General features: G+C 43.8%; 1 protein-coding gene across 1 annotated transcript in view; it reads right to left on the bottom strand.

Moving 5' to 3' along the window:
* PI4KA (phosphatidylinositol 4-kinase alpha) overlaps positions 1-27730 on the bottom strand; it is a 205370-nt gene that overhangs the window by 124141 nt on the left and 53499 nt on the right. Inside the window, exons 13-19 of the mRNA XM_030219598.1 lie at positions 24101-24230; positions 12362-12494; positions 12000-12095; positions 11249-11432; positions 10560-10663; positions 8549-8717; positions 1082-1132 (exon numbers count right to left, since the gene is read on the bottom strand). Of these exons, the coding sequence (XP_030075458.1) occupies positions 1082-1132; positions 8549-8717; positions 10560-10663; positions 11249-11432; positions 12000-12095; positions 12362-12494; positions 24101-24230 (867 nt within the window). The remainder of the gene's footprint in view (positions 1-1081; positions 1133-8548; positions 8718-10559; positions 10664-11248; positions 11433-11999; positions 12096-12361; positions 12495-24100; positions 24231-27730) is intronic.

The raw sequence follows: 27730 nt of genomic DNA on the forward strand, positions 1-27730 counted from the left end.
GGGTCAATATTCAAAACGATTTAACTATCCAGAAACGGCTCCAGGCTGGTTAAATTGCTTGTGCGAAGCTTTCCACTAATATTCCGTGGCTCTATCACTTCAGACCACTAAAGTGAAATCCGGCTATTTTGTGAGCGGTGTGTGGGCAGAGTCAACGCTTATGCAGTTAAGTATCAATATTCAGCACTTAACCTCCTAGTTTAAATGGCCATGTTGGACCGCATAAAAAAAGTCAGTCCTATCTTTATGTGGTGTCACTTAGGCAGTTAAATGCTTATTACTGTACTTAACTGCAAACGAGATGGCCGGCCACATAAACCTGGATATTCAATACGGACGTGGCCTGGCACTGAATATCCGGGAAGGACACCAGTGGTGGCTAAAAAAAATGCTCACTGCCACCAGCAGAATATTTACCTTTTCCTGTACACCCTTTACCTGCATAACTAGAGGCAGGGCTGGAGGCAATCTCAGGGCACAGTTAAACATTTATCCAGTCAGCACCGATATTCAGCACTTGCTGGCTAAGCATATGCAGCTGTTTGGTCAGGGAAAAGTATGCCCCAAAGTTATCTGGCTATATTCAGTGGCACACTTATCCAGAGAAGACCCACTGAATATCCAGATGCCTATATTTAGAAATTTACCTCTCAGAGGGCTTTTGTGTCACTGTCTGCCAAATGGGAGGTGGAAGGTATAAGCACAGAGGGTGGCCATCCATAGCTTACTTTTCAAATTTTAGCTAAGCTGAGTAGACTTAAGAGATATCGGATGGAAAATATATCTCACTGACAAAATAAATGTGCCTAAAATCAGATGGCCTGATTTTATTTTGCAACACCAGAAAAACCCAGAATTAGAAGGTAAGCTACACCTCCCCACACATACACACACTGAAACTTGAAGCAGCATCTGGAAAAAGGGAGCAAGATGCCTACACTGCTCACAAAATTCGAGCCAGGTCTCTGGTGTACTCCTACAGCACTGAAAGGACAGTGTGCACAGTATATGCCTAATGCTTGATTCATTCTTATCAGCAAGAATCATTTACATTGAAATTACTTTGGATATAATTACTTACCACAGCGATTACAGGAATAAGCACCCCCAGGTTCCCTGCACTACTGGATGCCTAGAAGGGGAAACAACAAAAAAACACCTTTATTTAATTTATTACATACCACCTGCAAGCCCAAAAGCTAGCGGTATATGTTCAGTTACAGTAGGTATTTTTCTGCCCCTAGAGGACTCACAATCTAAGGGCTCTTTTTATAAAGGTGTACTAGCGTTCGTTAGCGTGCGCTGTGTAGGTGCCCATAATATTCCTATGGGCGCCTACACAGTTAGGGCACCGTGCCTTTGTAAACAGAGCACTAAGGCTGTAACTGAGGCAAGGAGAAATTAGATCTTACCTGCTAATTTGCTTTCCTTTAGTCCCTCCGGACCGGACCAGGATTGGACTGATGGGTTGTGCTCGCCTACCAGCAGGTGGAGACTGAGAAAAAACTCTGACTCTAGAGAGCCAATAGGAGCCCTGGCCATGTGACCTTAGCCTCAGTATTTGAATAACAAAGCAGGAAAGAAAGAAAGACCTTCTGTGCCGTATGGAATCCTAGCAGCCACAAAGCACTCGGCAATGCCAAGTATCAGAGCTCACCAGCAACTCTCACCAGAGAAGTGGTATGGCCCAATATGTATTACAGCTCACCAGCAACTCTCACTAGAGAAGTGGTATGGCTCACTTGTACTATAGCTCACCAGCAACTCTCACCAGAGAAGCGATATGGCTCACATGTAATATAGCTCACCAGCAACTCTCCCCAGAGAAGTGGTATGGCTCACGTATAATATAGCTCACCCGCAACTCTCACCAGAGAAGTGGTATGGCTCACTTGTCTTATAGCTCACCAGCAACTCTCACCAGAGAAGTGGTATGGCCCACTTAAGATTTTATATATATTCCATCAACTGAGCTTACCAGCAACTCTCACCAGAAAAGTGGTAAATCATATTTAAGGTTTTATAGATTTTCCAGCAACTGAGCTCAGCCACAACTCTCACCAGAGAAGTGGTATGGCGTATTTAAGGTTTTATAGATAGATTCCAGCAATTGAGCTCACCAGCAACCACCAGAGAAGTGGTATAGACCACGTAAAGTTCTGTATATATATATATAGTATTGTTCCACGAATCGTAAAGGAATGAATACACTTCCTACTGAATACACTTCCTACTTAATAAAAGAAGCTAAAGAGTAGAGAGAACATGGGAGGGGCCTGGTCCGGTCCAAAGGGACTAAAGGAAAGCAAATTAGCAGGTAAGATCTAATTTCTCCTTCCTTAGCATCCCTCCGGACCGGACCAGGATTGGACTGATGGGAAGTACCAAAGCAGTAATCTGAAGGGAGGGACCCTATGAAAACTGCAGAGAAATGTTCATGCTGCATAGGCCACCTGGCGACAACTAACATGTAGTGTGTCCCAATGAGCAAAATAAAATGAAACTAGGACTAAGTTGCCAACTTACCAATGTGCACCGAGAGCACCAAAAATCGCCATAGTAAGAATAGAGCCCGCTTCTGAAGTTGTGGAATATGTTGTAATACGCTGTGGAACTGCCCTCTCAGCGAGAAGAGAAATAGACATTCTCATTTCCTTGATCCTTCGCGATATAGCGGGTTAGAAACAATGAAAAACTTTTATGCCTACTGACTAGAAGGACAAAACCAATAAGAAAAAACCGATTGGGAAAGGTGAAAACTTTAAACTACAGCAGACCGAAAAGAAGTTACCAACCGTAGAAGTATTCCACACATAGATCTACTTGCTGCAATGGCTACTGGGAAACACTGCTTGAAGAGGAAAACTTTATAGAAAAAGTTATGGCTACTAGAAAACAGAACTTTAAGAGTCTGTTCACCTAGTTCACCTAGCTGGTGGACGAAGCGGGAGGTACAGGTGCAGGACTCCTTTAAGAAACCGCTTTGACAGTGGATGCTGCATAAGCGTGCGGTTGTCAACAGTATCATGCATCACTGATAGAGCTGCCAAATGAACTCTAATGGATGAGTAAGACAGACAAGATTTCGCAAGATGCAGAAGATATTCCAAAACATGCAAAATGGATACTGTTTGTGGAATGAAGTGGCGAGAGGAGTACCACAGAGTGAACCGTCGCCACTTTGATTCATAGGACTTTAATGTAGATTTCTGTCTGGAAGCAATTAAAACTTGAAGTACTTCCTGCGAAAATATCAAAGATGTTGCAGACCCAGTAACCACGCCATAAGTTTGAGTGACTGGGGGTCCGGATGTAGAAGGGTGCCTTGGTTCTGCGTAAACACCTAGTGAGATGATGGAAGAAACGCATAAAGAAGGCTGAAAAACCCCTGCTGGACGTTGGCATCTGTCCCTGTCTCCGTCAAGACTGTTGCTGAACGGAAGAAGCAAGAAATGTTCGTGAGCCTGAAGGCAAAAAGAGATAGCCCTGAAGTGTCGCAGTGAGGAAGTAAGGCTGAAAAAATGAGAGTCCATTCACCTAAATGCAGGGTGACACAACTAAGAAAAAATGAGTACAAACTCAAGAGTATACTCTTAACTCCTCCTTGGCGGATGACATAACCCATTGCCATGGCAAGGACCAACATAGCTCTCTCCGCCTTGTTTGTCAGTAGGGAAAACAAAATTCACCCGAAGGTAAAACGAATTGCTGAGGTCCCCCAGAAAAAAAATATATACAAACAAGCTTCTGCCAAAAAGTGTACTGCACGAAGCATCCCAATGACAGAACTAAGGTTCTTGAGATAACTAGATGACACTTAAATAGTGCGATTGATGACCCTGAGATTCGCAATAGGATGAAGGAAAATTCCTTCTTGGGCATTAGAAAGTAAATTGCATTCTGCAGAATAGAGCGAGGAAATGGCCGAAGGCCCAAGGTCACCAAGAAAAATATAAACTGGGATGTTTGCAGAGGAGACAAAAGACTGTGCGCCAACCTGACTAAACAAAGAGAAAATCAGAGATATCTGATGAGAGATCAAATGAGAGATCAAATGAGAGGCCTGGCTACAATCACCACCCAACCTAGAGACTGTAAGAAATGCAACACCCGGTGCGTGACCTGAGAACTCTGCTGATAAGACTTTCTCCAATTAGGCAGTCGTCTAGGTAAGAATGAAATGACCCTAAGAGCGCAATGAACATCCTCTTAGATCTATAAAAGAACAGAAGAGAGAGTACTGCTGAAAATGACCGGTTAATGCATAAGCAAAAAACTAGCCATTCTCTGGATCCTGAGGAGAAGAGGAAGGGTGACCAAGGACACCAGTTAAATAGGGCTACAAACTCCAACCCTATCTCTATGGCGTTCCATAGTTGGGTAAGTTCTGAATATAGAAAGTTCTGAATATAGGAGTCCACCAGCTATGGTAGTACGCTCCGGACAGAAAAAAATTGTCCCAGTATGAACGTCTGATTCACCGGCCTGTAATTTCTTGGATCTCCCTAATCCACATACCACTAATCCACGTACCACGGTCATGCGTCCTCCCTCACTGAGAGGTAGATTGTAAGCTCCTTTGAGCAGGGAACGTCCTTCTTTGTTAATTTGTACAGCACTGCGTAACCCTAGTAGCGCTCTAGAAATGTTAAGTAGTAGTAGTAGTACCAGACTCACACCCAATAGATATGAATGTTGAGCTTGTTTCAGGTTAAAACACCGAACCTAGGCCCAGGGTCCCCGGTGTTTCTAGTGGTGAACAGCCATGGCAAATATTGTATGCGTTAGTTTGCAGAATTACTGCAAAGCCTTGCTTTTGGAGCAGAGATTTCTGTTCGATACTCTCGTGAGAGGTTTTTTTTTTGTTTTTTTCTTTTTCTTTTCTTTAATGCTGTTCTGGCTGTAGAAAGGTGGACATTTGAGCTTCCCCAGAATGGCAAAACTTATGTACCTATGCCCATTAGATATGAATGCTGGACTTGATAGACTTTAGGCCTTACCCAGCATAACCATACTTATGTACCTATGGTATAAATACACAGGAAGTGAGTGAATCCCCTTCCAATTGAAAGAACACTCTGGAGTGAAGGCGCATAGAATGAAAATGAAAAAGGACAAACTTGGAAATTACCTGTAACGAAAAAAGTGAAGTTGTGCCACAGCCACTTGGTGAAGGCAGTGTAGACAAGACTGTATCTGAATTCAAGAAAGCTTGATATAACATCAGGTCTCTAAGGAAGAGGAAGACATAGCAGATGGTATGTATAGGCATACTGGACCAAACCAGGATGTTTATAATCTGCCAATGCTGAACTGATAGAGTAGTGACAAACACGAGTAGATGGTTTGAGGACCGTCCACTATCTTTAAGTGAAAGGATGACTTTATTCTCTAAGTGACCATATGTCCTGTAAAAACCAGAAGAAAGCTAAAATGAAAGATGAGAGGCTTCAAGGCAGTTGGAAAAGAAGGGAAGACATGAATAAAGCATGCCTGCTAAGGCAGCTGAGTGACTGGGAGCTTGGTAGACAGGACTGTCCCTCAGAGAATATGAAAGAGCTGATATATCCCCATGGCATCTGAACAATATACTGTATGCCTCTAGAGAAGGCTTCTTAAAGTCGGAAAAAGAAAACACTGTGTAACACTACAGCCATTGAGAGTGTCTGTTAAGTTCTTAAAACACTATATAACATCATACGCATGGAGTAAAATGCTTGAAAGGAACTAAGATATTATGGTCAGAATTGCAAAGTACCAATCAATTGACTCTTAGACAATGTAGTCCTATTCACCAGGGAATGAGAAAGACAGAAATTTACTCTATGCCTATAGAGAAAGTTTCTAAAGTTCTTAAAACACTGTATAATACTACAGCTATTGAGGAAAATGCTTGAAATGAATTATGATATTATGATAAGATGCAGATTTTCCACCAGGCAATGAAAAATGACTGAGCACCAGAAAAAACTAGTGTTAACAGCCCCATGATACATAGAAATTTAAAAGAAGAAAAGCTTGTTATATATCCATATATGAAAGGAGCCCCCTTTCAACCAAATATTGCCTGCTGATGTGAAGAGCATTTTAGAATACGCCGTTCAGCACATACAAAAGTGTACACATCTTGGAGCCGAACTGCTCTATGAACTGCAGCCTTACCTTCAGCAGAGAGATCCCCGACTGATAAGATGGAGGGAGAAACAAAATGGCCGCCGTTCGCTCCACTGGCCCTGTGGCGATCGTCGACAGCGCGCCCGACACCTCCGAACAAGCGGAGCCCAGTGGAACGGCGAAGAAACAACAGCCGGCGAAAAAGGCCCCGAAAAAACTGGAGGCAGCACCGGACCCGAAGAAACCTTGAAGGGAGAGCAAAATTTACATGTTCCGGCTGCGTGAACTGCGCGACGCTGACCGACAGCAGCTGTTTGAACTTTTAAGCCATATCGGAAAAAACAGGTGGCTGCGCTTACGCGGTTCGCACCTTTCTTTTTTTTTTTTTTTTTCATTTGTTTAAACTGCCGCCGCCAAAACGCAAGAAAATGGAGGAAATTAAATCTGACGAGAAAAATCGCTGTTTAAAGTCACAGATACTGAATTATTTTCTTCTGTTTGTTTTTTTTTTTTTTTTTTTTATAACCCCTCAATCATAATAAAACACTGGAGCTGCCTGCTCGTTAGAAGTCTGGGGAAAGAAAGGCTGCTTCTTTGAATTTACTTTTATTTGATTTAATTCTTTTAAAGCAGCTACCTGTTAAAAGTGGCTGCCTCTCCCAAAGACGGTACACCTTTCCAGAGAAAGGGACGGCCCTTCCCTGCTAAGCCAGGGAGATGGGGAGGAAGGGGGGTGGACTCGAGACACCCGAGTTTAACACCCCCGAGGCTGTCAAAGAAAGAAGAGAAAGGAAACCCTGTCAAGCCTCTAAATAAGATTCCAGGCACAGAAGAATTATCACAAATATCTGTAATATCTAAAGAGAAAAGGAGAGAGACTAATGGGCTCACTTCCTACCTGCTGGGAGACTGAGAAAATACTGGGGCTAAGGTCACATGGCCAGGGCTCCTATTGGCTCTCTAGAGTCAGAGTTTTTTCTCAGTCTCCACCTGCTGGTAGGCGAGCACAACCCATCAGTCCAATCCTGGTCCGGTCCGGAGGGATGCTAAGGAATAGAGGGTTAAGTGACTTGTACAAGATCACAAAATGGTGCAGAGGGATTTGAAAATGGCTTCCCATGTTCTCAGTCCACTGCTCTAACCGTTAAGCTACTCTTCTTCAGAAAATTAAAGAAAAAATTAGAACAATGGAGCACAGGAACAAACCATTAAACATGGTCTGAATCTGAGCAAATGAAAGTGGATAAAGCAGCAGTCAGTCAGTCAGTCAGTTTACTACCTGAACTTGCTAAAATAAAATATACAGGGCCTGATATTCCGCCAGCAGCACTCAGCGTTTTTCTGACCTTCATCATCGTTAAACCAGGAAATTCAATGCCGATCCATGTCCAGGCACCAGCATTGAATTTCTGGATCTGGTTAAGTGCAATACTCAGGACCTAACTGGCTCTGGTGAAGAGCATAAAGACAGAACTGAACTGACTTTTATGCAGTTTATTTATGTGGTTAACCTGGTTGGCTAAGTGCTGAATATTGACACTTAACCAGCCAAGTGCCGACTGTGGCCCGGAAGGCCCCCAAAATAGCCAGTTTTCAGTTTGGTGCTAACCAGTTATTTTCAGTGGCATTAACTGGTTAAGTGCCACCGAACAATTTGCAGTTAGCCCCAAACAGGCCATTTAGATTGCTTTGAATACCATCCCATACTGTGTATAAAACTCAATCCCCTTTCATGGTGCAATGAAAACCTTGCACACTGACACCAGTAGACACTTCAGAGAGAGAAAAGACCCAACTTCCCTACTTACTGCAGTTCCACAAACCTAGCGTGAGCTCTGGCATTAAGAATCCAGTGATGTGAGTTATGGGTTTAACAGGCAGCCATGGTGCCAAGTCAGGGTTCATGGATGAAGGAAATTAGTTACCAGGCTTGGGCTTAAACCAACTGCATTAGGAACACCTGCCGACAGGTGCATATAGTAAGTACACTAATACATGCTTATACTTGTACCCATCTTCTATAACTCCCTTTAGCATTCAGACACAATAGAGTGACTCGGACAGGAAGTGAAAGTCAAAGAGCAGAAAGAGGAGTAAGCATTTGGAGTTAAAAACTGGTAAGTTATCCATTTAGTGGCTGACTTTCACTGCTAAGTGAATAACTATGAATGCAGCCTGAAACTGTCTCTCACTTGAAATCAGTTAACTCTGGCTGTTTAGTAAATCAAACCTCCAAAGTTATCCACATAAATGCTGCAGATTATTTTTAAAAAGAAAAGTATGTAGTTGCACTGCCACTGACTGCATATGTGCTTCTGAATATTGGTCGGGCTATTTATTTTTAAATCTCAGGGGTATCTGATTGGGGCAGGTACAGTTGGCTTCCCATTGAACAGTATTACGGAGATGAACACACAGCAGATTCATGGCCTACCTTCAGAGCCGGCCCTTTCTCGCTTGCTCTCTCACTGGCTCGCTTTCCTTCCAGACCCAGCTGCACAAAGAGCTCCAGTAGGTTCATCAGCAGCTCATCTACCAGGTGCTCTCCCTGGATGTTGGCAGCGATGTTAGCTAAAGCATTTATGACAGCTAAGGAACAGTGCCTGAAGAAAGAAATGCACAGTGAGGGTTCTGCCTAAATAGGAGGCATCACTCAAAAGGAGAAAGAGTATATCATACATTGCATGAGGAAAGGAAGCAGTGCACACACAGGGGTGTCATCTGTAATGTGAGAGGCAGCAGTGCACACGGCTAAATGTAAAGGAATCGAGGATAAAGAGGAGCTCAGCACAGGCTGTGCCTAAAGCAATTTATTCAAATATGAGTGAAGATTGGACCCTGGACAAGTCATTGCCCCTGGTACAAGACGTATACTGTAATCCCACTAGAGAAAGAAAAAAATAGAATATCTGTCTGTAATATGTAAACTGCTCTGGTTGTACCACAGAGAGGTGGCATAACAATAATCACAGAAGATGACAGGATAAATGGTGATAACCGGAACCCGCCATCTTTATTATTATTGATGCTTGAAGCAGAATTTGGAGAGGACACATTTCTACACTGCTGCAAAGTCCACGGGTACTTTTTACCACAATTTTTGGTGTGGAGGAGTGGCCCAGTGGTTAAGGTGGTGGACTTTGGTCCTGGGGAACTGAGTTCTATTCCCACTTCAGGCACAGGCAGCTCCTTGTGACTCTGGGCAAGTCACTTAACCCTCCATTGCCCCATGTAAGCCGCATTGAGCCTGCCATGAGTGGGAAAGTGCAGGGTACAAATGTAACAAAAAATAAATAATTTTTTTTACTTTCATTTTCAAAGTGTACCGATTGCCACATTGAAAATGGCCCAAGGAAAGTACCTGCTGACACCTGCACCTATTTTTTTCCAACCTGAACTTTTCTCCCCTGACTTCACCCTGTCCAGAAGCATCTCTGGTGCTAAGTGCACATGCTGTGGAGCCACATTCCTATTTTCACCAGCACACAGGATAGACAGTTTACATTGGTACAGTGCATTTTACCGCAGAAAACTGTTTGAGAATTGCCCTCGCGGAGGGTAATTTTCAAAAACATTTCTGCAAGTAAAGCAGTGCTGTACCCATAAAGGCAGACTTTTATAAAACTGCATCCTGCCATGGGCACACAGTCTGGCACACATACCCAAACAGCAGCATTCCTGAGGGTAGGGCTGGAACGGGAGTTGCATTTGTGAACAGACGTAAAAATACACACATGTGCAATAATTAACCCAAAAAACTATGTGGTAAAGAGCAGCTGTAAATGCAAGCATATGAATTTCTATGGGCGATTTTCAAAATGGAAGTATGGTGAAATTAGGTCTTACCTGTTAATTTTCTTTCCTCTAGACCCTCCAGACTGGTCAAGAACCCTCCCGCTGTGTACATGTTTCTTTGTGGTGAGTATGATTGGCAGAGTTCTGGTGTTCTTATGGTCTATGTTGCTATGGCTGAAAGGTATCTAAATTTCAAGTCTTGCTATACATATATTTCCTCTGCATTTCAGAGAGGGACTGTAGCGCTGTGGCGTTCGGTCAGTTGAAGCACGTGTTTCATGTTTTTTGTTTCTGAGTACAGGGTTCTTTGATCTTTAGGGGTTGTAATTGTTTATTGGTTTCATTTGTTTTCTGCTTTGTTAAGGATTTACTGGCTGCTTGGGGGTTGGCTGCTAGCTTATACTGGTTTAAGTTTTAGTGTTCTCAGTCTCCCTCTGCTGGTAGGCATGCATAACCCAAGTGTCTTGACCGGTCTGGAGGGTCGCTGAGGAAGTGCTTAATTTTGTTTTCAATGACCACACAAGGAAAAGTATGTGTGTCCTATTTACGTAAGCGCAGAGTTCTAAAATAACACCCCCTATGTGTCTCAAAGGCATACCAAAGAAATCTTGGCTAGCAGTTGAGCAGGAAGCCAGTTCATATGAGGTTACCTGTATCCAGCATCTTTGTAATCTTTTGTGGCAGAGTAAACGACAGAGCTTGCTTTCACACTGATCTGCTGGAAGAGGTTCCAGACTTCCTGATAAATATATTGCTGCAAGGACACAAAACTGCATAAACTGGAGCCCATGATGGAAAGCAAGAAACAAACAAATGTCATCGTTCACATCTTGCAATAAGCAGGAACACAAGAAGCTCCTGATTAAAGACCCTTGAAGACTGGGATGAGCAATCGTGATTCATGTAATCTCAAAAAAGTCAGTCATCCAAGGAAGAACAGGAGTAATGAATACAGACATCCTGAGATAGGAACTCATAGAAGTCATTAATGTATCACTAGCCTGGAAAACTAGACATAATGAGCATTCTGTCTTCTAGGCAGAGGATTTACATGGCACATTGTCCATCTCTGTTCGTATCTCAGTGCCCTCTCTTCTTTACTGCCAGTGATCACCAATTCCCAACAGATGGCAGTATTAGCACAGTATTCTGCCCATTCCAGTCCTCTCTCTCTCCTAACACTGCACCAGTGATCACTATACAACCCCCCTCTCCACCATGTAAGAAGATAGACCCAAAGCTGTGCCCATCACAGCTCCCTCTCTCTAGTGATTACTATGCACTGGCAGATGGTAAGATTAACAAAACACTCTGCCTATCCCAGCCCCTCTCTCCTTACATTGCCAGTGATCACCATACAGCCAAGCTGATCAATAATGAGCACATCCAGCTGGGATGGAGGCTGGCAGAATTTCTGCTGCAAAATCTGCAAGATGGGTTCCATCACTTTTGGGGTGTCCCTCAGAGCAACGGAAATATGCCCCAGAGCTCGGATTGTATGGTCAGGAATCAAATGGGCATCCCTAAAAATAGGACACAAGAACATACAAATGTATTACAATGAGAACATAGCAGAAGGTAAACACACAAATCTGGAACAGGGAGAACACCAACAGACACACACACACTCACTCCATAAAACATTGTGACCCTGGAATCTGACCAAAACTCTAACTCCAAAATACAAACAAACACAGAGATACATATGTGCTATCACCCAGCAACAGAATTAGAATTTATTATTTCTTATCTGCCTTTCCCAGGGCGGAGTACAACAAATCATACACAAAAACATTAAATCTATAACCACATTTGTAAACAACAAAACATGCTTAAACAAAAAACTACCTCCACAAGACAAGACTTGGAAACTGATCAGAGCACCACCATATACACAAACATTAATGCACTAACATCCAAGAACACATGCCAACATGTTGGTGTTCATTTAAATGGAACAAACAAGCAAAAGCAAAACCCAGCCACCACATGGCAGACTATTAATGTCATGTGACAATAAAGACTCCAATTCACAACCCTAAACATACTAGTAGCTCATTGGCACAGGGAGAGGCTGTGAAGATACGCACTTCTCATTCTCTTGTGATATGTAGAGGCGATTGGACAGACTGGCTAGGAAAGCCTCCACGATAACAGGGTCTATTGTTAAACCTGCCTTCAAACACCTGTGGAAATCAGCAAATACATTATGATTAGTTGACTGAGTGGGGTATACATACTTTAAATAAAGAATTAAATTTTCATCCTTGTCCACAACAGTTCCATGGAAATCTTTGATTTTCAGCTGCTGAATGACTTGTTGGTGCCACCTCAGGCATCCCTGGATCCTGTAGGTGAATAGGGGCCTTTCTAATGTTAGGGGAGCAGAGGCAAAACAGGCTGCTTAGCTGCAATAAGCACCGACTTTGATACTGGTCATGGGGTTCCTCACCTGCAGATGTTCTCGATGGCTATATCACGTAGCTGCTCGTACATGGATGGCTGACTTTTCTTGCTGGACATTACACTCATGGTGGACTCTGCATGCTCATTGGTCACACTTATTTTTATGTCATTGCCACTGGCTGAAGACACAGAGAGGACAATGTTAGGAAGTTTAGCACCTGTTTCTAAGGGAAGTTGAGGAAGGGATAATCTGCAGCATAAAAAATTATCAAAAGTCAGGGATGTATCAGCACTGTATGACATTCATTCAAAAAATAGAGGGGAAAAAACCCATATTTAGCAAGAAGATTTTATGCCTATAATTGGGGCTGGACTCTCTCATCGGACAATAAACCTCCAAAAAAAAAAACGAACAAAAAATTTTGGAAGTTTTTCTTCTTCTTTTTTTTTTTTTAAACATATGAAAGAAAGGAGTCCAGCCCTAGTTACAGGCATAATGTAACCTCTGAAAGGTCATTTATCCAAGGAAGAACAAGAGCAATGAATACAGATTGTCCTGGAACGGGAACTTGCATTAGTCATTAACACATCACTGGCCTGGAAAACAAGACATAACTTGAGCATTCTTCTGCTAGGCAGAGGACTTACATGCCACATTGTCCCCATCTCAATGCCCTCTCTTCTTTGCTGCCAATGATCACTATGTCCTGCCCACTGTGAAGGATTGCTTTGTTACATATCATCTGTTCTTTTATTATTATTATTATTATTTCAGTTTATTGAAATGGATCATTATCCAACAAAAACTAGAACAACCACATTACAGATCAAACCAAACCCCACCCCCTTCCTTCCCATCCCACCCCCTTAAATAATATTGTCCAATTGTAAACTTGGCGAGCCATGGGCCCAGGGCACATCGGTTTCCACCTCAAACCCAGTTCCAATAGTAGATATGCAGCAATATAGTTTTTCTGTAAATAGAAACCTCTCCATTGACCATAACAAGCCCATGGGGGCCTTTTGCAAAGCAGTAGTAAGCACTAACTCGTGCTCACCGCACGCTAAAAAGGCACTACCGTGGAACACACTCAGGTATCCTGTTGTAGTTCTGAGATCGACATGCACCAATCCCGCAACATTAAAAATACTGTTTAGCGCGGGGTCGTTGTTTTGGGGCAGAGAGTAGGCATGCCACTACTTTGATGCTGCTTTTAACTCCTAACCCTTACTCACTTGTTCAGTACCCTTATTTTATCATCCCCACCTTAGTAATTCCCTTATCTCTTATTTGTCCTGTTTGTCTGTCCTAATTAGATTGTAAGCTCTGTCGAGCAGGGACTGTCTCTTCATGTTTAAGTGTACAGCGCTACGTACGTCTAGTAGCGCTATAGAAATAAGTAGATGCCCTGTGCTAATTGGTTAGCGCAGGCAAATCACCGCAGGCTGCCAATTAGCGCAGGGTTAGCACATGAGTCCTTACTGCCTACAAAATGGATGGAGATAAGGGCCATGCAGTGCCGTAGCGAGGGTGCCTGACACCCAGGGCGGGTCGCCGCTGCGCACCCTCCCCCCCGGGTGCAGGGCACGGCGCCCCCCCTCAGGAGCGCACCCCCCCAGAAACGCACCCTACCTTGCAGCGGGGGGGCAGGTGGGAGGGCCGATCCGCCCCCAGTGCACGTCACTGGGAGCTGCGTCGGCTCTGCTGCTTCCTTGCTTTCTCTGCCCCGGAACAGGAAGTAACCTGTTCCGGGGCAGAAAAGAGCAGAGAACCAGCGAGCCGACACCCCCCCCCAGTGCGTGCACCCGGGGCGTACCACCCCTCCACCCCCCCCTTCCTACGCCACTGGGGCCATGCGCTAATTGGGAAATTAGCACGTGGCCATTAATAGAAAAAAAATGAAATTAAAAAAAGAAAAAGAAATTTTGGCCATTTTACAGCCGCAGCCTTCCAAAGTTCCATAGGTTTCTATGGAACTTTGGAAGGCTAAGTGCTTTGAAAATGAGCCCCTAAGTGTCCTCAGTGTGCTGGAAATTCACATGCTAAAAACAGCGCAGATCGTTTTTTTGCTCAGCTTTTTAAAAGGGTTCCCGAATCTTTCGAAAGGATAGAAGCTTATTTTTCTCCACAACGCACTGAGAGTGGTCATCAATTTTTTTTTTTGTTACATTTGTACCCCGCGCTTTCCTACTCATGGCAGGCTCAATGCGGCTTACATATTATATGCAGGTACTTATTTGTACCTGAGGCAATGGAGGGTTAAGTGACTTGCCCAGAGTCACAAGGGGCTGCCTGTGCCTGAAGTGGGAATAGAACTCAGTTCCTCAGGACCAGAGTCCACCACCCTAACCACTAGGCCACTCCTCCACTTTCGCTAGTAGCCGAGTCTTTGGGTTGTTTCCAGGCTGCTGCCAGCAGTAATCTATTAGTGGTCATTTCAAGAATTACTATCATCAGATAGTAAATCACTGGCAAAAAAAAAATTTTTTTGTCATGTACTCATACAGTTTCCAAAGACTCTCACAGACCAGGTGGCGGCATTCCTCTCCAAGAGGTGGTTTGAACACAGAAAGAACATTATATAAAAATTTATAATAATTTTATTTGGGTTCAGCTTCCTTCTTTTTGTGAAGAGGATAGGGATAGTAGGTGGACTTTAAATGTTTCCTTGCTGAAGGAAGATAAAATCTGAGCGGATTATCAAACCCTTTTGAGGGAATATCTTGACATAAATTTGAACTCCGGCTCCTCTATGGGGATTGTTTGGGATGCCTTAAAGGCTGTGACGAGGGGCTATTTTCTAAAGCTGGCAAGCACTAGGGCGAGAACTAGACGTCAAGAGGTTAACATTGCATGTCCCAATTGTCCCATCTGGAGGATCTTCATAAGTCTTCCCCCTCGATTTCTATCTTGAGGCAGATCCAATCTCTTAGGTTAAGATTAGATAGCATTTATCCAGATCAATTGCAATTTGTTCAGAGGCAACAACAACAGCTTCACTATTTTAATCATAATAAACCTGGCCATTCTTTGGCCCTTAAATTAAGGCAACAAAGATTTGATCGCACTATTTTGAGGATTGGGGATGGCAAAAAACAGTATTGACCAAGACCTCCTTGATTCGTCAGCGTTTCCAGTCCTTCTACCAGTCTTTATATTCTGCCGATTCTACGATTCGGCCTGATGCTATTGAGGCTTTCTTGATAGCACAGAACCTTCCTTCTTTGCCAGAGGATCAGAGTAGTACGTTGGATGCTCTTGTTCAGGTGGAGGAAGTTGTAAAAGTTATAAGGGATCTGCCAACTAGGAAGGCTCCTGGTTTGGATGGTTTCCCAAATGATTTTTATAGGACCTTTAGGGAGGAGCTTGCCCCTCTTTTGGTTGAGATTCTCAATGGAGTCCGGGGTGGGGAGGTTCTACCTCCCTCCATGATGGAAGCCTGGATAGCAGTGATTCCGAAACCTGGAAAGGATAAAAGTGATTGTGCTTCCTATCGCCCTATCTCCATTCTTAACACTGATGTTAAAATTATAGCTAAGGTATTAGCGAATCGTCTAGCGAAGGTACTTCCGGACCTGATTCACCCTGATCAGGTCGGGTTTGTCCCCCAGAGACAGGCTAAGGACAATGTTCGCCGTATGGTTAATTTGATACATGTAGCTACACAATCTTCTATTCCTTTGTGTCTTCTGGGGTTGGATGCTGAGAAGGCATTTGACCGCGTTCATTGACCCTTCATGATTAGTGTTATGGAGCATTTGGGTTTTGGGTTGGATTTAGGGGATGGACCCAGGCTCTCTATAGTTCCCCTAGAGCGTGTGTTCGAGTTAATGGTGTTAATTCTCCAATGTTCCCTCTGTCTCGGGGTACACGCCAAGGTTGCCCTCTTTCACCCATGTTATTTGCCTTAGAGATGGAGCCCCTTGCTACTGCTATTCGTTCTAATGTTAATATTTCAGGTGTTATGGTGGGAGGTCAGGAATACAAGCTAGCAATGTTTGCTGATGATATTTTGCTCTCCTTGACTAAACCGTTACTTTCCATGCCTAACTTAATTAAGCTCTTAGCGGATTATTCCTTAGTTTCGGGTTTTAAGCTCAATATGACTAAGTCGGAAGCTATGGCCATTGGTATCTCTGGCCCGATTTTACAGTCCCTACAACAGGCCTTTTCTTTTTGGTGGGTTACCCGAGGCATCAAGTATTTGGGGATTTTGCTTACTAAGAATTTTTCCGAATTATTTTCAGCCAATTACCCTCCCCTTTTGCGGGAGTTGTACAAAGATTTGGAGGCATGGGGTAACATTGAGTTATCATGGTTAGGCAGGATTGCCTCTCTGAAAATGAATGTGATGCCTTGCTTGCTGTATCTTTTTCAGGTTCTTCTTCTTCGATTATCTCGTGATTTTCTTTCAGGTCTCCAGAAATCGCTTGCTTCGCCTTATTTGGTCTAATAAGTGGCCGCGGATTTCTAGAAATGTGCTATATAGGGACCAAAAAGAGGGTGGTCTGGGTGTTCCAAATACAGTGGGGGAAATAAGTATTTGATCCCTTGCTGATTTTGTAAGTTTGCCCACTGACAAAGACATGAGCAGCCCATAATTGAAGGGTAGGTTATTGGTAACAGTGAGAGATAGCACATCACAAATTAAATCCGGAAAATCACATTTTGGAAAGTATATGAATTTATTTGCATTCTGCAGAGGGAAATAAGTATTTGATCCCTCTGGCAAACAAGACCTAATACTTGGTGGCAAAACCCTTGTTGGCAAGCACAGCGGTCAGACGTCTTCTGTAGTTGATGATGAGGTTTGCACACATGTCAGGAGGAATTTTGGTCCACTCCTCTTTGCAGATCATCTCTAAATCATTAAGAGTTCTGGGCTGTCGCTTGGCAACTCGCAGCTTCAGCTCCCTCCATAAGTTTTCAATGGGATTAAGGTCTGGTGACTGGCTAGGCCACTCCATGACCCTAATGTGCTTCTTCCTGAGCCACTCCTTTGTTGCCTTGGCTGTATGTTTTGGGTCATTGTCGTGCTGGAAGACCCAGCCACGACCCATTTTTAAGGCCCTGGCGGAGGGAAGGAGGTTGTCACTCAGAATTGTACGGTACATGGCCCCATCCATTCTCCCATTGATGCGGTGAAGTAGTCCTGTGCCCTTAGCAGAGAAACACCCCCAAAACATAACATTTCCACCTCCATGCTTGACAGTGGGGACGGTGTTCTTTGGGTCATAGGCAGCATTTCTCTTCCTCCAAACACGGCGAGTTGAGTTCATGCCAAAGAGCTCAATTTTTGTCTCATCTGACCACAGCACCTTCTCCCAATCACTCTCGGCATCATCCAGGTGTTCACTGGCAAACTTCAGACGGGCCGTCACATGTGCCTTCCGGAGCAGGGGGACCTTGCGGGCACTGCAGGATTGCAATCCGTTATGTCGTAATGTGTTACCAATGGTTTTCGTGGTGACAGTGGTCCCAGCTGCCTTGAGATCATTGACAAGTTCCCCCCTTGTAGTTGTAGGCTGATTTCTAACCTTCCTCATGATCAAGGATACCCCACGAGGTGAGATTTTGCGTGGAGCCCCAGATCTTTGTCGATTGACAATCATTTTGTACTTCTTCCATTTTCTTACTATGGCACCAACAGTTGTCTCCTTCTCGCCCAGCGTCTTACTGATGGTTTTGTAGCCCATTCCAGCCTTGTGCAGGTGTATGATCTTGTCCCTGACATCCTTAGACAGCTCCTTGCTCTTGGCCATTTTGTAGAGGTTAGAGTCTGACTGATTCACTGAGTCTGTGGACAGGTGTCTTTCATACAGGTGACCATTGCCGACAGCTGTCTGTCATGCAGGTAACGAGTTGATTTGGAGCATCTACCTGGTCTGTAGGGGCCAGATCTCTTACTGGTTGGTGGGGGATCAAATACTTATTTCCCTCTGCAGAATGCAAATAAATTCATATACTTTCCACAATGTGATTTTCCGGATTTAATTTGTGATGTGCTATCTCTCACTGTTACCAATAACCTACCCTTCAATTATGGGCTGCTCATGTCTTTGTCAGTGGGCAAACTTACAAAATCAGCAAGGGATCAAATACTTATTTCCCCCACTGTATATATTGGTATTACAAAGCTGTTCAGGCTACGACCGGTATTGAATGGTTTCATGCGAGTCCCCAGAAGAGGTGGATTGGTTTGGAGCAGAATTCTGTGGGGTCGTGCCCTTTGCGTTCATCTATGTGGCTTCCTCAGAGACATCGTTCTTTGGGTAGAGATATTTGTCCTTCAATACTGGCTACCTTTTATTATTGGGACAGTCTATTTGACAAGCCTGATTCGGTTCTTTCCAACCTTACGCCGGTAACAAATAACCCCCTTTTTCCACCCAGGCTTGAAGCTGGGCCTTTTTCCAATTGGTTTTCTGCGAGTTTGGAGACTTGGGGTCAAATTTTTGATGAGGGGGCATTCATTCCATTTGATACTTTGGCTGAAACATATGCAATTTTGCCTAAGGATTTTTTCGCAAATACTCAAGTGAAGCATTTTCTTTCTGCAACAGCAATAAGGGCCAAGGTAGCTAGAGAGGCTTCTTTCTTGGAGGATCTGTGTGAGGACTCTAAGGGAACGCGGGGTCTTATTACTTGCCTTGATACTTATCAGCGTAGGCAGGTGCAGCCCCCAGTTGAGCATCGCTTACTTTGGCATAGGGAGCTGAGCTTGACATTGGATGATGATGATGATTGGAACTGTATGGAACATGCTCTATCGAGAATTTCACTTTCTGTTCCTTTTAAAGAAAATGCTGTAAAAGTTTTATACAGGTGGTACTTGACTCCAGCGCGCCTTCATCATATGTTTCCAAAGATATCTCCTCTGTGCTGGAAAGAGTGTGGGCAAAAGGGCACTATGGGTCATCTCTGGTGGTCTTGTGTTAAGGTTAGAGCTTTCTGGAAAGCAATTCAATATAGACTCCAGAGCTGGCTCTCCAAGCCTATAAAGTGGTCCCCTGAATTTTTTCTTTTCACTAAAAAAACCACCCGGCCTTATTACATCCCAGTCCCTATTGGCTCGTCATGCAATGTTGGCTGCTAGGGTCACCTTGGCCGCACACTGGAAGTCTCCTCAAGTTCCTTCTTTGATAAAATGGTTAAATAAGCTATGGTATACATGTGAAATGGAAAGGCTATATGGGTCATACGTCACAAAACCTTGTCCAAATGGGAGGCCATTTGGGAGCCCTTTGTATCTCATTGCTCATGCTGAGAAGCTGTGGTTGGAGGTGGGGTGTGGAGGGGGGTGCTTGGATTGTTTTTTTTCTCTTTCTTTTTTTTCTGTTTTTGACAGGGGGTGTACCTTGTATTTTAGAGTTATAAATCTTAGAAGTAAGGTGTTAGCTGTATTTCTAGTGTTGAGAGCTTAATATACTGTTTTGCTGATTTGCAGTGGGTTTGAAATTGTCCGGCTTTTCACATGAGTTTTATCTGTTTTTGCAGATGGTTGTGACTTATTTCACTTTGTACTGTCTCTCAGCATATAATAAAGACTTTTATAAATTAAAAAAAAAACAAAATTCATAATAATATGTGAGGATTAAATTTAAAGGACAATGTTTAGACCATCTGGTCTGTGAAAGTCCTTGGAAACTGTAAGAGCACATGACAAAACATTTTTTGCCAATGATTTACTGTCTGGTGATAGCCATTTTTTTAAATGAACACTTGAAAATAAAGGCTAAAGAGTTAGCGTTCCAGAAATACAAAAAATCTAAAGTAGAGGAACACGGGGAGGAATACCGGATGAAACTGAAAGAAGCCAAGAGAGAGGTACGTCTGGCGAAGGCGCAAGCGGAAGAACAAATGGCTAGAAATGTACGGAGGGGAGACAAAAACTTCTTCAGGTATATTAGTGAAAGGAGAAAGACTAAAAAGGGGATTGTGAGACTAAAAGATACAGCAAAACGCTATGTAGAAAATGATGAAGAAAAAGCCAATTTGCTAAATAGATACTTTTGTTCTGTTTTTACTGAAGAAAATCCTGGGGAAGGACCGAGAGGGACTGGCAAAAGTACACCTGAAAACGAAGTGGATAGAGCACCGTTCACGGAAGAGAGTGTATATGAACAACTTGGAAAGCTAAAGGTGGACAAAGCCATGGGGCCGGACGGGATCCACCCCAGAATACTGAGGGAGCTCAGAGAGGTTCTGGCGGGTCCTCTTAAAGATTTGTTTAATAAATCCTTGGAGACAGGAGAGGTTCCGAGGGATTGGAGAATGGCGGAGGTGGTCCCTCTTCACAAAAGTGGGGATAGGGAAGAAGCTGGAAACTACAGGCCGGTAAGCCTCACTTCGGTTATTGGAAAAGTAATGGAAGCCATGCTGAAGGAAAGGATAGTGAATTTCCTGGAAGCCAATAAGTTGCAAGATCCGAGACAACATGGTTTCACCACAGGGAAGTCGTGCCAAACGAATCTCATTGAATTCTTTGACTGGGTGACGGGAGAATTAAATCAAGGACGTGCTATGGACGTCATCTACTTAGATTTCAGCAAGGCTTTTGACACGGTTCCCCACAGGAGGCTCTTGAATAAACTAGAAGGGCTGAAGATAGGACCCGAAGTGGTGAACTGGATTAGGAACTGGTTGACGGGCAGACGCCAGAGGGTGGTAGTGAATGGAGTTCGCTCGGAGGAGGGAAAGGTGAGTAGTGGAGTGCCTCAGGGATCGGTGCTGGGGCCCATTCTGTTCAATATATTTGTGAGTGACATTGCCGAAGGGTTACAAGGTAAAGTTTGCCTTTTTGCGGATGACACCAAGATTTCCAACAGAGTGGACACCACGGAGGGAGTGGAAAACATGAAAAAAGATCTGAAGAAGCTGGAAAAATGGTCTAACGTTTGACAATTAAAATTCAATGCGAAGAAATGCAAAGTGATGCACTTAGGGAGTAGAAATCCAAGGGAGGCGTATGTGTTAGGTGGGGAGAGCCTGATAGTCACGGACGGGGAGAGGGATCATGGGGTGATAGTATCTGAGGACCTAAAGGCTATGAAACAGTGCGACAAGGCGGTGGCCGTAGCGAGAAGGTTGCTAGGCTGTATAGAGAGAGGTGTGACCAGCAGAAAAAAGGAGGTTTTAATGCCCCTGTATAAGACGTTGGTGAGGCCCCACCTGGAGTATTGTGTTCAGTTTTGGAGGCCATACCTTGCGAAGGATGTTAAAAAAATGGAAGCAGTACAAAGAAAAGCTACGAGGATGGTATGGGAGTTGCGTTCCAAGACGTATGAACAGAGACTTGCTGACCTGAACATGTATACTCTGGAGGAAAGGAGGAACAGGGGTGATATGATACAGACGTTCAAATATTTGAAAGGTATTAATCCGCAAACGAATCTTTTCCGGAGAAGGGAAAGCGGTAGAACGAGAGGACATGAAATGAGATTGAAGGGGGGCAGACTCAGGAAAGATGTCAGGAAGTATTTCTTCACGGAGAGGGTGGTGAACGCTTGGAATGCCCTCCCGCGGGAGGTGGTGGAGATGAAAACGGTAACGGAATTCAAGCATGCGTGGGACAGGCATAAAGGAATCCTGTGCAGAAGGAATGGATCCACAGAAGCTTAGCTGAAATTGGGTGGCGGGGGGAAGAGGGGTTGGTGGTTGAGAGGCTAGGATGGGGGAGGGCAGACTTATACAGGGTCTGTGCCGGAGCCGGTGATGGGAGGCGGGACTGGTGGTTGGGAGGCGGGAAATACTGCTGCACAGACTTATATGGTCTGTGCCCTGAAAAAGACAGGTACAAATCAAGGTAAGGTATACACATGAGTTTATCGTGGGCAGACTAGATGGACCGTGCAGGTCTTTTTCTGCCGTCATCTACTATGTTACTATGAGGCATATTTTCAAAGCACTTTGGGAGGCTAAGTTCCATAGGTTTCTATGGAACTTTGGGAGGCTAAGTGCTTTGTAAATGAGCCTCTATGGGATTATTTATATTGTACTGGAAATATCTCTTTCCCAGTTATCTTCTATATGTAAATCCTCTCAGATTTGAATTTAGCACTAATCTACTGGCTGTGAGCAAACTCGCAACCAACTTATGATCACAAGCCCAGACAACTGCAGGCCATATATTAAGCGAGCAATGTTTCAAAGTTTTAGGTATAATGAATCCCATGATCTCAGTAAGGAGAGCAAGTACCAAGTCCACCAAATATATTGAAATTGTCCTGTTTTCCCCCTCACCCCCCCCCCCCCCCCACATTCACATCAACATTGGTCATTACTTCTCCCATACATTTGCCTCACATGAGCAGGGGTATAATACCATTTATACAAAATTTGATACCCATTCTCAAAAAGACTACTATCTATGGAAACCTTTCGTAGAGATTTTAAAATCTGGTCCCAGTCTTTATTTTCTAGCTATATACCTAGTTCTCATTCCCACTGGGAATGATACTTAACCCGTTGGGCTGAATGCAATAATAAAGCCTCGTATAATCATGATATTTCTCCCCCTACTGCCACCACTCTGCAACATAACACAGTAGATTGCAGCAGATAAAGACCAGTATGGTCCATCCAGTCTACCCAACAAAATAAACTCATTACATATGGTATGAAGTGATTGCACAATATGAATACCTGATCCTGATTTATCCCTATCTCTAGTGGGATTTCCTCTGCTCCTAGCTCCTTCAAGGTCTTATACTGCACAAACACCCTGATTTGTCTATATTGGTAGTGATCCTTCATATCTATACCATATTCTTCTTGAAGATCTTCAAAAGGTAATATTTGACCATCTTCCATCAACTGCCCCAAAGTGCGGAGGCCCTTGCTATCCCATCTTTCATTAATCTCCTCCCATTCTACCTCAAAGCCCTCTACTCACTGAACTGGAAGCAAGGTACAGTCTGCCTTTGAGAAGCCTAACCCTATGCTGAAGCCACAGAGCTATTAAAAGGCATGTAAAAGGGATAGCCCCACGTTGCAGCCTCCACAGCTCTCTTACAGAGAGCCAAGGAACAGTCCACAACGGAACACCTTGGTGTAAGCGCTGCTGCTCCACCCATACCCAACTTTTGCCATCGCCCTCTTGCCACATAGATAGAGTTCTCAACTGTGCTGCTACATAGTAAAACATATCATCTGTTCTTAACTGGTCTAATGGATGATAAAGAAAAAAAATGTTGTCTTACCTGCTAATTTTCTTTCCTCGAGTCCTACCAGACCAGTCCAGAGTTCTGCCCAGGATCAAGTACTAGTTAGTTTTGATTTTGCTTTGAATCCTTGTGCTTGGTTAACAACTAGTTGATTATGCAAGTTCCTTTTTAAGGTTCTTGGTTTCTTATGGGAAATTATCTTCTCTCTCCCTCCCTGTTTCTGGGAAATCTTTTTTGCTGGGGGAGGGGGAGAAAGAGGGGGGGGGTTATCCTTTGTTTTGTTACAGAAACTACTGAGGAACATATTGCTGCCTAGGCCCTATATAAAGGTAGAGCTCACAAGCTTTGGTTCTGTCTTCATCTGCTGGTACATAGGAATCCATTCTGGGCTAGTTTAATAGGACTCAAAGAAAGAAAATTAGCAGGAAAGGATTTTTTTTTCTTTCACACCTCCTCTCTCCAGATCTGTACCACAGTCTCTGCTTTGGACTGACAAGCCTCTGTTCATATCCTTCTGGAAAACTTCCTGAACTGCACACAAATCTCCACAACAGATCTCAGTGACATTTACAAGCATTTAGGGAAAGGGCACCATGCAAATCCAGACACTCCCACCTACCTGCATGGTACTGACTGTGATACTTGTAGAGTTTCACGAGCACTGGTGATGGGATCACAAGGAAATCCCTCAGGGATGGTGTCACTGAATGCACCACAACAGGGAAGAGCTCACACAAACGGCCCAGACCCTGAATACAGGAGGAGAAAAGTGAAGACAGGCTGAAAACAGACTTATACTGCAACTCTGAAGGTTTTATATAAGCTGCAATTTTCTGATGTGTAAGACAGCTCTGCTCTCTGCCCATTGCTTCTTGTCTGTATCCTTCTTGAGTTTCAAGTTATGAGCTATGAGGCAGGCTTTGGAGCTCTGCAAAGGTTAAAGGTGCTGGGAGCCAGTGCTTGAAATTCTATAATAACTAGGGTCCATACCATCTACTGCCCTCCCCAATATACTTAGAAAAGAAGCCACAAGCTCCTCAAGTCCCTTCTGAGCTTCTACTATTTTGTCCTTTTCAGCAGGAGAGAACAGGAGGGGGAGCAGAGGGAGGGAGTCTTGGAAGTGAAATAATGCTTTAATGTGCTCATTCCCCTCATCTAGGCCATAAACTGAGGTTTTACACAGTAACTAAATTGCTAATTGCTTTTGATTTGCTGGGGGTCTAATCACTGTTTCTCAGTGATCACAGAACTGAGGTTAGTAATTGCAAAAAAAAAGGCAGTGTGCCTAAATTTAGGACCCAAGTTAGGCCCCTATTTTCAGCCAAACTTATTGGAAAATGAACCATGCCCCCTTTTGCACTTTACTACAGCAGTCTCCCGGTCTCCTAAATTTAGACACCTAGAGCTGAGGCTGCTAAATCCAGGCACTTAAAGGCTAATTTTATAACCTAGGCGCTCACACACACTCGTTGCAAGAGTAAATGCTAGTATGACACCTACAAGGTCTGCTGCAAATACTCACTTAAGTTCCATCATGCACATTTGCAAAGGGGGGTGCTACACAGAAGCAGAGCATGGCTGGCACTCCCACAGGTGCATAGATTACAGAATACTTAAGTTATGTGTGTTCCTGTTGCACTTATACACTCACACTTACATCAGCTTCGTGACTAGCATAAGCGTGAATGCCTAAATTTTATTTATTTATTTGGATTTTGCTCACACCTTTTTTTCAGTAGTAGCTCAAGGTGAGTTACATTCAGGTACACTGGATATTTCTCTGTCCCAGGAGGGCTCACAATCTAAGTTTGTATCTGAGGCAATGGAGGGCTAAGTGACTTGCCCAAGATCACAAGGAGCAGCAGTGGGATTTGAACCGGCCACCTCTGGATTGCAAGACTGGTGCTCTAACCACTAGGCCACTCCTCCACTAGGCATATTGATAGCGGTTACACTATTATTTCTATAACAGAACTTAGGAGTCTATTCTATAACAGAAACTAAGTGCCTATCATGCCCCCTCCAGACATCTAACTGGAGTAGCCCAATTATAAAACTGTCCTCCTGGTGCTGGAGATCAGCCCTTAGTTTCAACTCCATTCCTCTGGCCCTACCCACATTTCAAATAGGGCTGTACCGAATATTTGTATTTGATTCAGCCCCAAATAATGTTTAGTGATTTTAATTTGAATATAAATAATCCGGGGCTCTACTGTGCTAAATCATACTGAAAATAAACATTTGGGGGAAAATTTTATATATGGCGCCCAAAAAAGAACAAAGTTAGATGTGGTTTATAGAATAGCACATGCCCTGGAATCAAGGCTAACTTTAGGCGTGGTCATTTGCACCAACTGAAATATGGGACAAATGTACACACCTAAATTAGGCGCGAGTCCACCACATGCTATACTGATGCACATAAATGGTATGAATGTCTCCGTTCCGCCAAGGTCGCTCCCATTTTTGCACCCCTTTTTTGAACTTGTGTGCAAAATTTCAATGAAATCTAATTAGCGCCAATAATCATTTAACAAGCCAATTATCGGTGCTAATTAGCAGAGTCTGATGTGTTTTCCACTAAACCAGGATGAACCCATTTGGCTAATCATAATGTAAACACGGGTGGCCATGACCCACAGGGTCCTTATCGAATATCTGCTGAGGTGGGGAAGCAAATGAAGCAGAAGATTGATGAGATGCTAGCCCCAGGTGTTATCAAGAAGTCTCATAGTCCCTGGGCCTCTCCTGTAGTTCTCGTTCCCAAGAAAGATGGCACAACTCGCTTCTGTGTGGATTACAGAAGACTTAACGATTGTACTGTATGTGACGCCAATCCAATGCCCCAGATGGATGAATTACTAGACCATTTAGCTGGGGCCCGGTACCTGACTACAATAGACCTTAACTGTGGGTATTGGCAGATCCACTTAACAGCTGCTGCTCAGGAGTGATCAGCATTTATTACCCCATTTGATCTGTATGAGTTTACTGTAATGCCTTTTGGAATGAAAAATGCCCCTGGTACATTTCAGTCCTCAGTGAATCATCTGTTAGATGGACTCCAGGAGAATGCTAGGGCTTATCTTGATGATATTGCTATATACAGTCAGACTTGGGGTGGCCTCCTGATCCATTTGAGTGGAGTACTGGACCGGATCAGGGAGGCCCACCTGACTATAAAACATAGCAAGTGCCAGGTAGGGATGGCAGAAGTGCAATATTAGGGCACAGAGTGGGAGGTGGACAGCTGAAGCCTGAACCAGCTAAGGTGGAACCTATACAAAACTGGCCGATTCCCCAAACTAAAACGCAAGTACTGGCCTTCCTTGGAACAGCAGGGTATTACAGAAAGTTTGTGCCTCACTACAGCACCATAGCCAAGCCCCTGACTGACCTGACTAAAAAGAGACTACCCCAAATCATTAGCTGGTCGCCAAAATGTGAAGCGGCCTTCCAAAAATTAAAGACAGCATTAGCTACCGATCCAGTACTAGATGCACCTGACTATCAGCAAAGATTTGTGGTACAGACTGATGCCTCAGCATATGGCATTGGGGCTGTACTCAGTCAAGTGAATAGCAGAGGGGAGGAGCACCCCATTGTGTATCTAAGTCACAAGCTCCTTGACAGAGAAGTAGCCTATGGCACTATTGAAAAGGAGTGTCTGGCCTTAGTGTGGGCCCTCAAGAAGTTACAAACATATCTGCATGGGTGAGACTTTACTGTCATCACAGATCACAATCTGTTGGCCTGGATAAAGAGGGCCTCAGGAGAGAATGGGAAGCTACTCAAGTGGAGCCTATCCCTGCAAATGTACAACTTCACCATACAGCACCGGAAAGGCAGTGAACACGGTAACATTGATGGCCTCTCCAGAAAGGAAGAGCCAGAACAACTCTTACACAGGACTATCGAGACCTGATCGCAGTGGCGTAGCCAGACCTGACATTTTGGGTGGGCCCAGAGCTGATATGGGTGGGCACTAGGTGTGAGTAGTGTTTCTTGGGATACTCCTTAATAATGCCTTAGAGTGCACTTGATGATGGATTTCTAAGTAAACAGTCTGTGCAACAGCTCTCCTGCATTAACATAAACCACATACCTGGTTCATGGAACACCGACATTTTTAAATACAGTGATTTTATCCCATATCTTAAACTTGACCAAATATGACTGCTATAAGGCAAACATGTCAATGGCACATATCCTTCAAACTTTGCTTTGTAACAAATGCAAATGCCTGATT

This window comes from Microcaecilia unicolor, chromosome 11, assembly GCF_901765095.1.
Source record: "Microcaecilia unicolor chromosome 11, aMicUni1.1, whole genome shotgun sequence".
Classification (NCBI taxonomy): domain Eukaryota; kingdom Metazoa; phylum Chordata; class Amphibia; order Gymnophiona; family Siphonopidae; genus Microcaecilia; species Microcaecilia unicolor.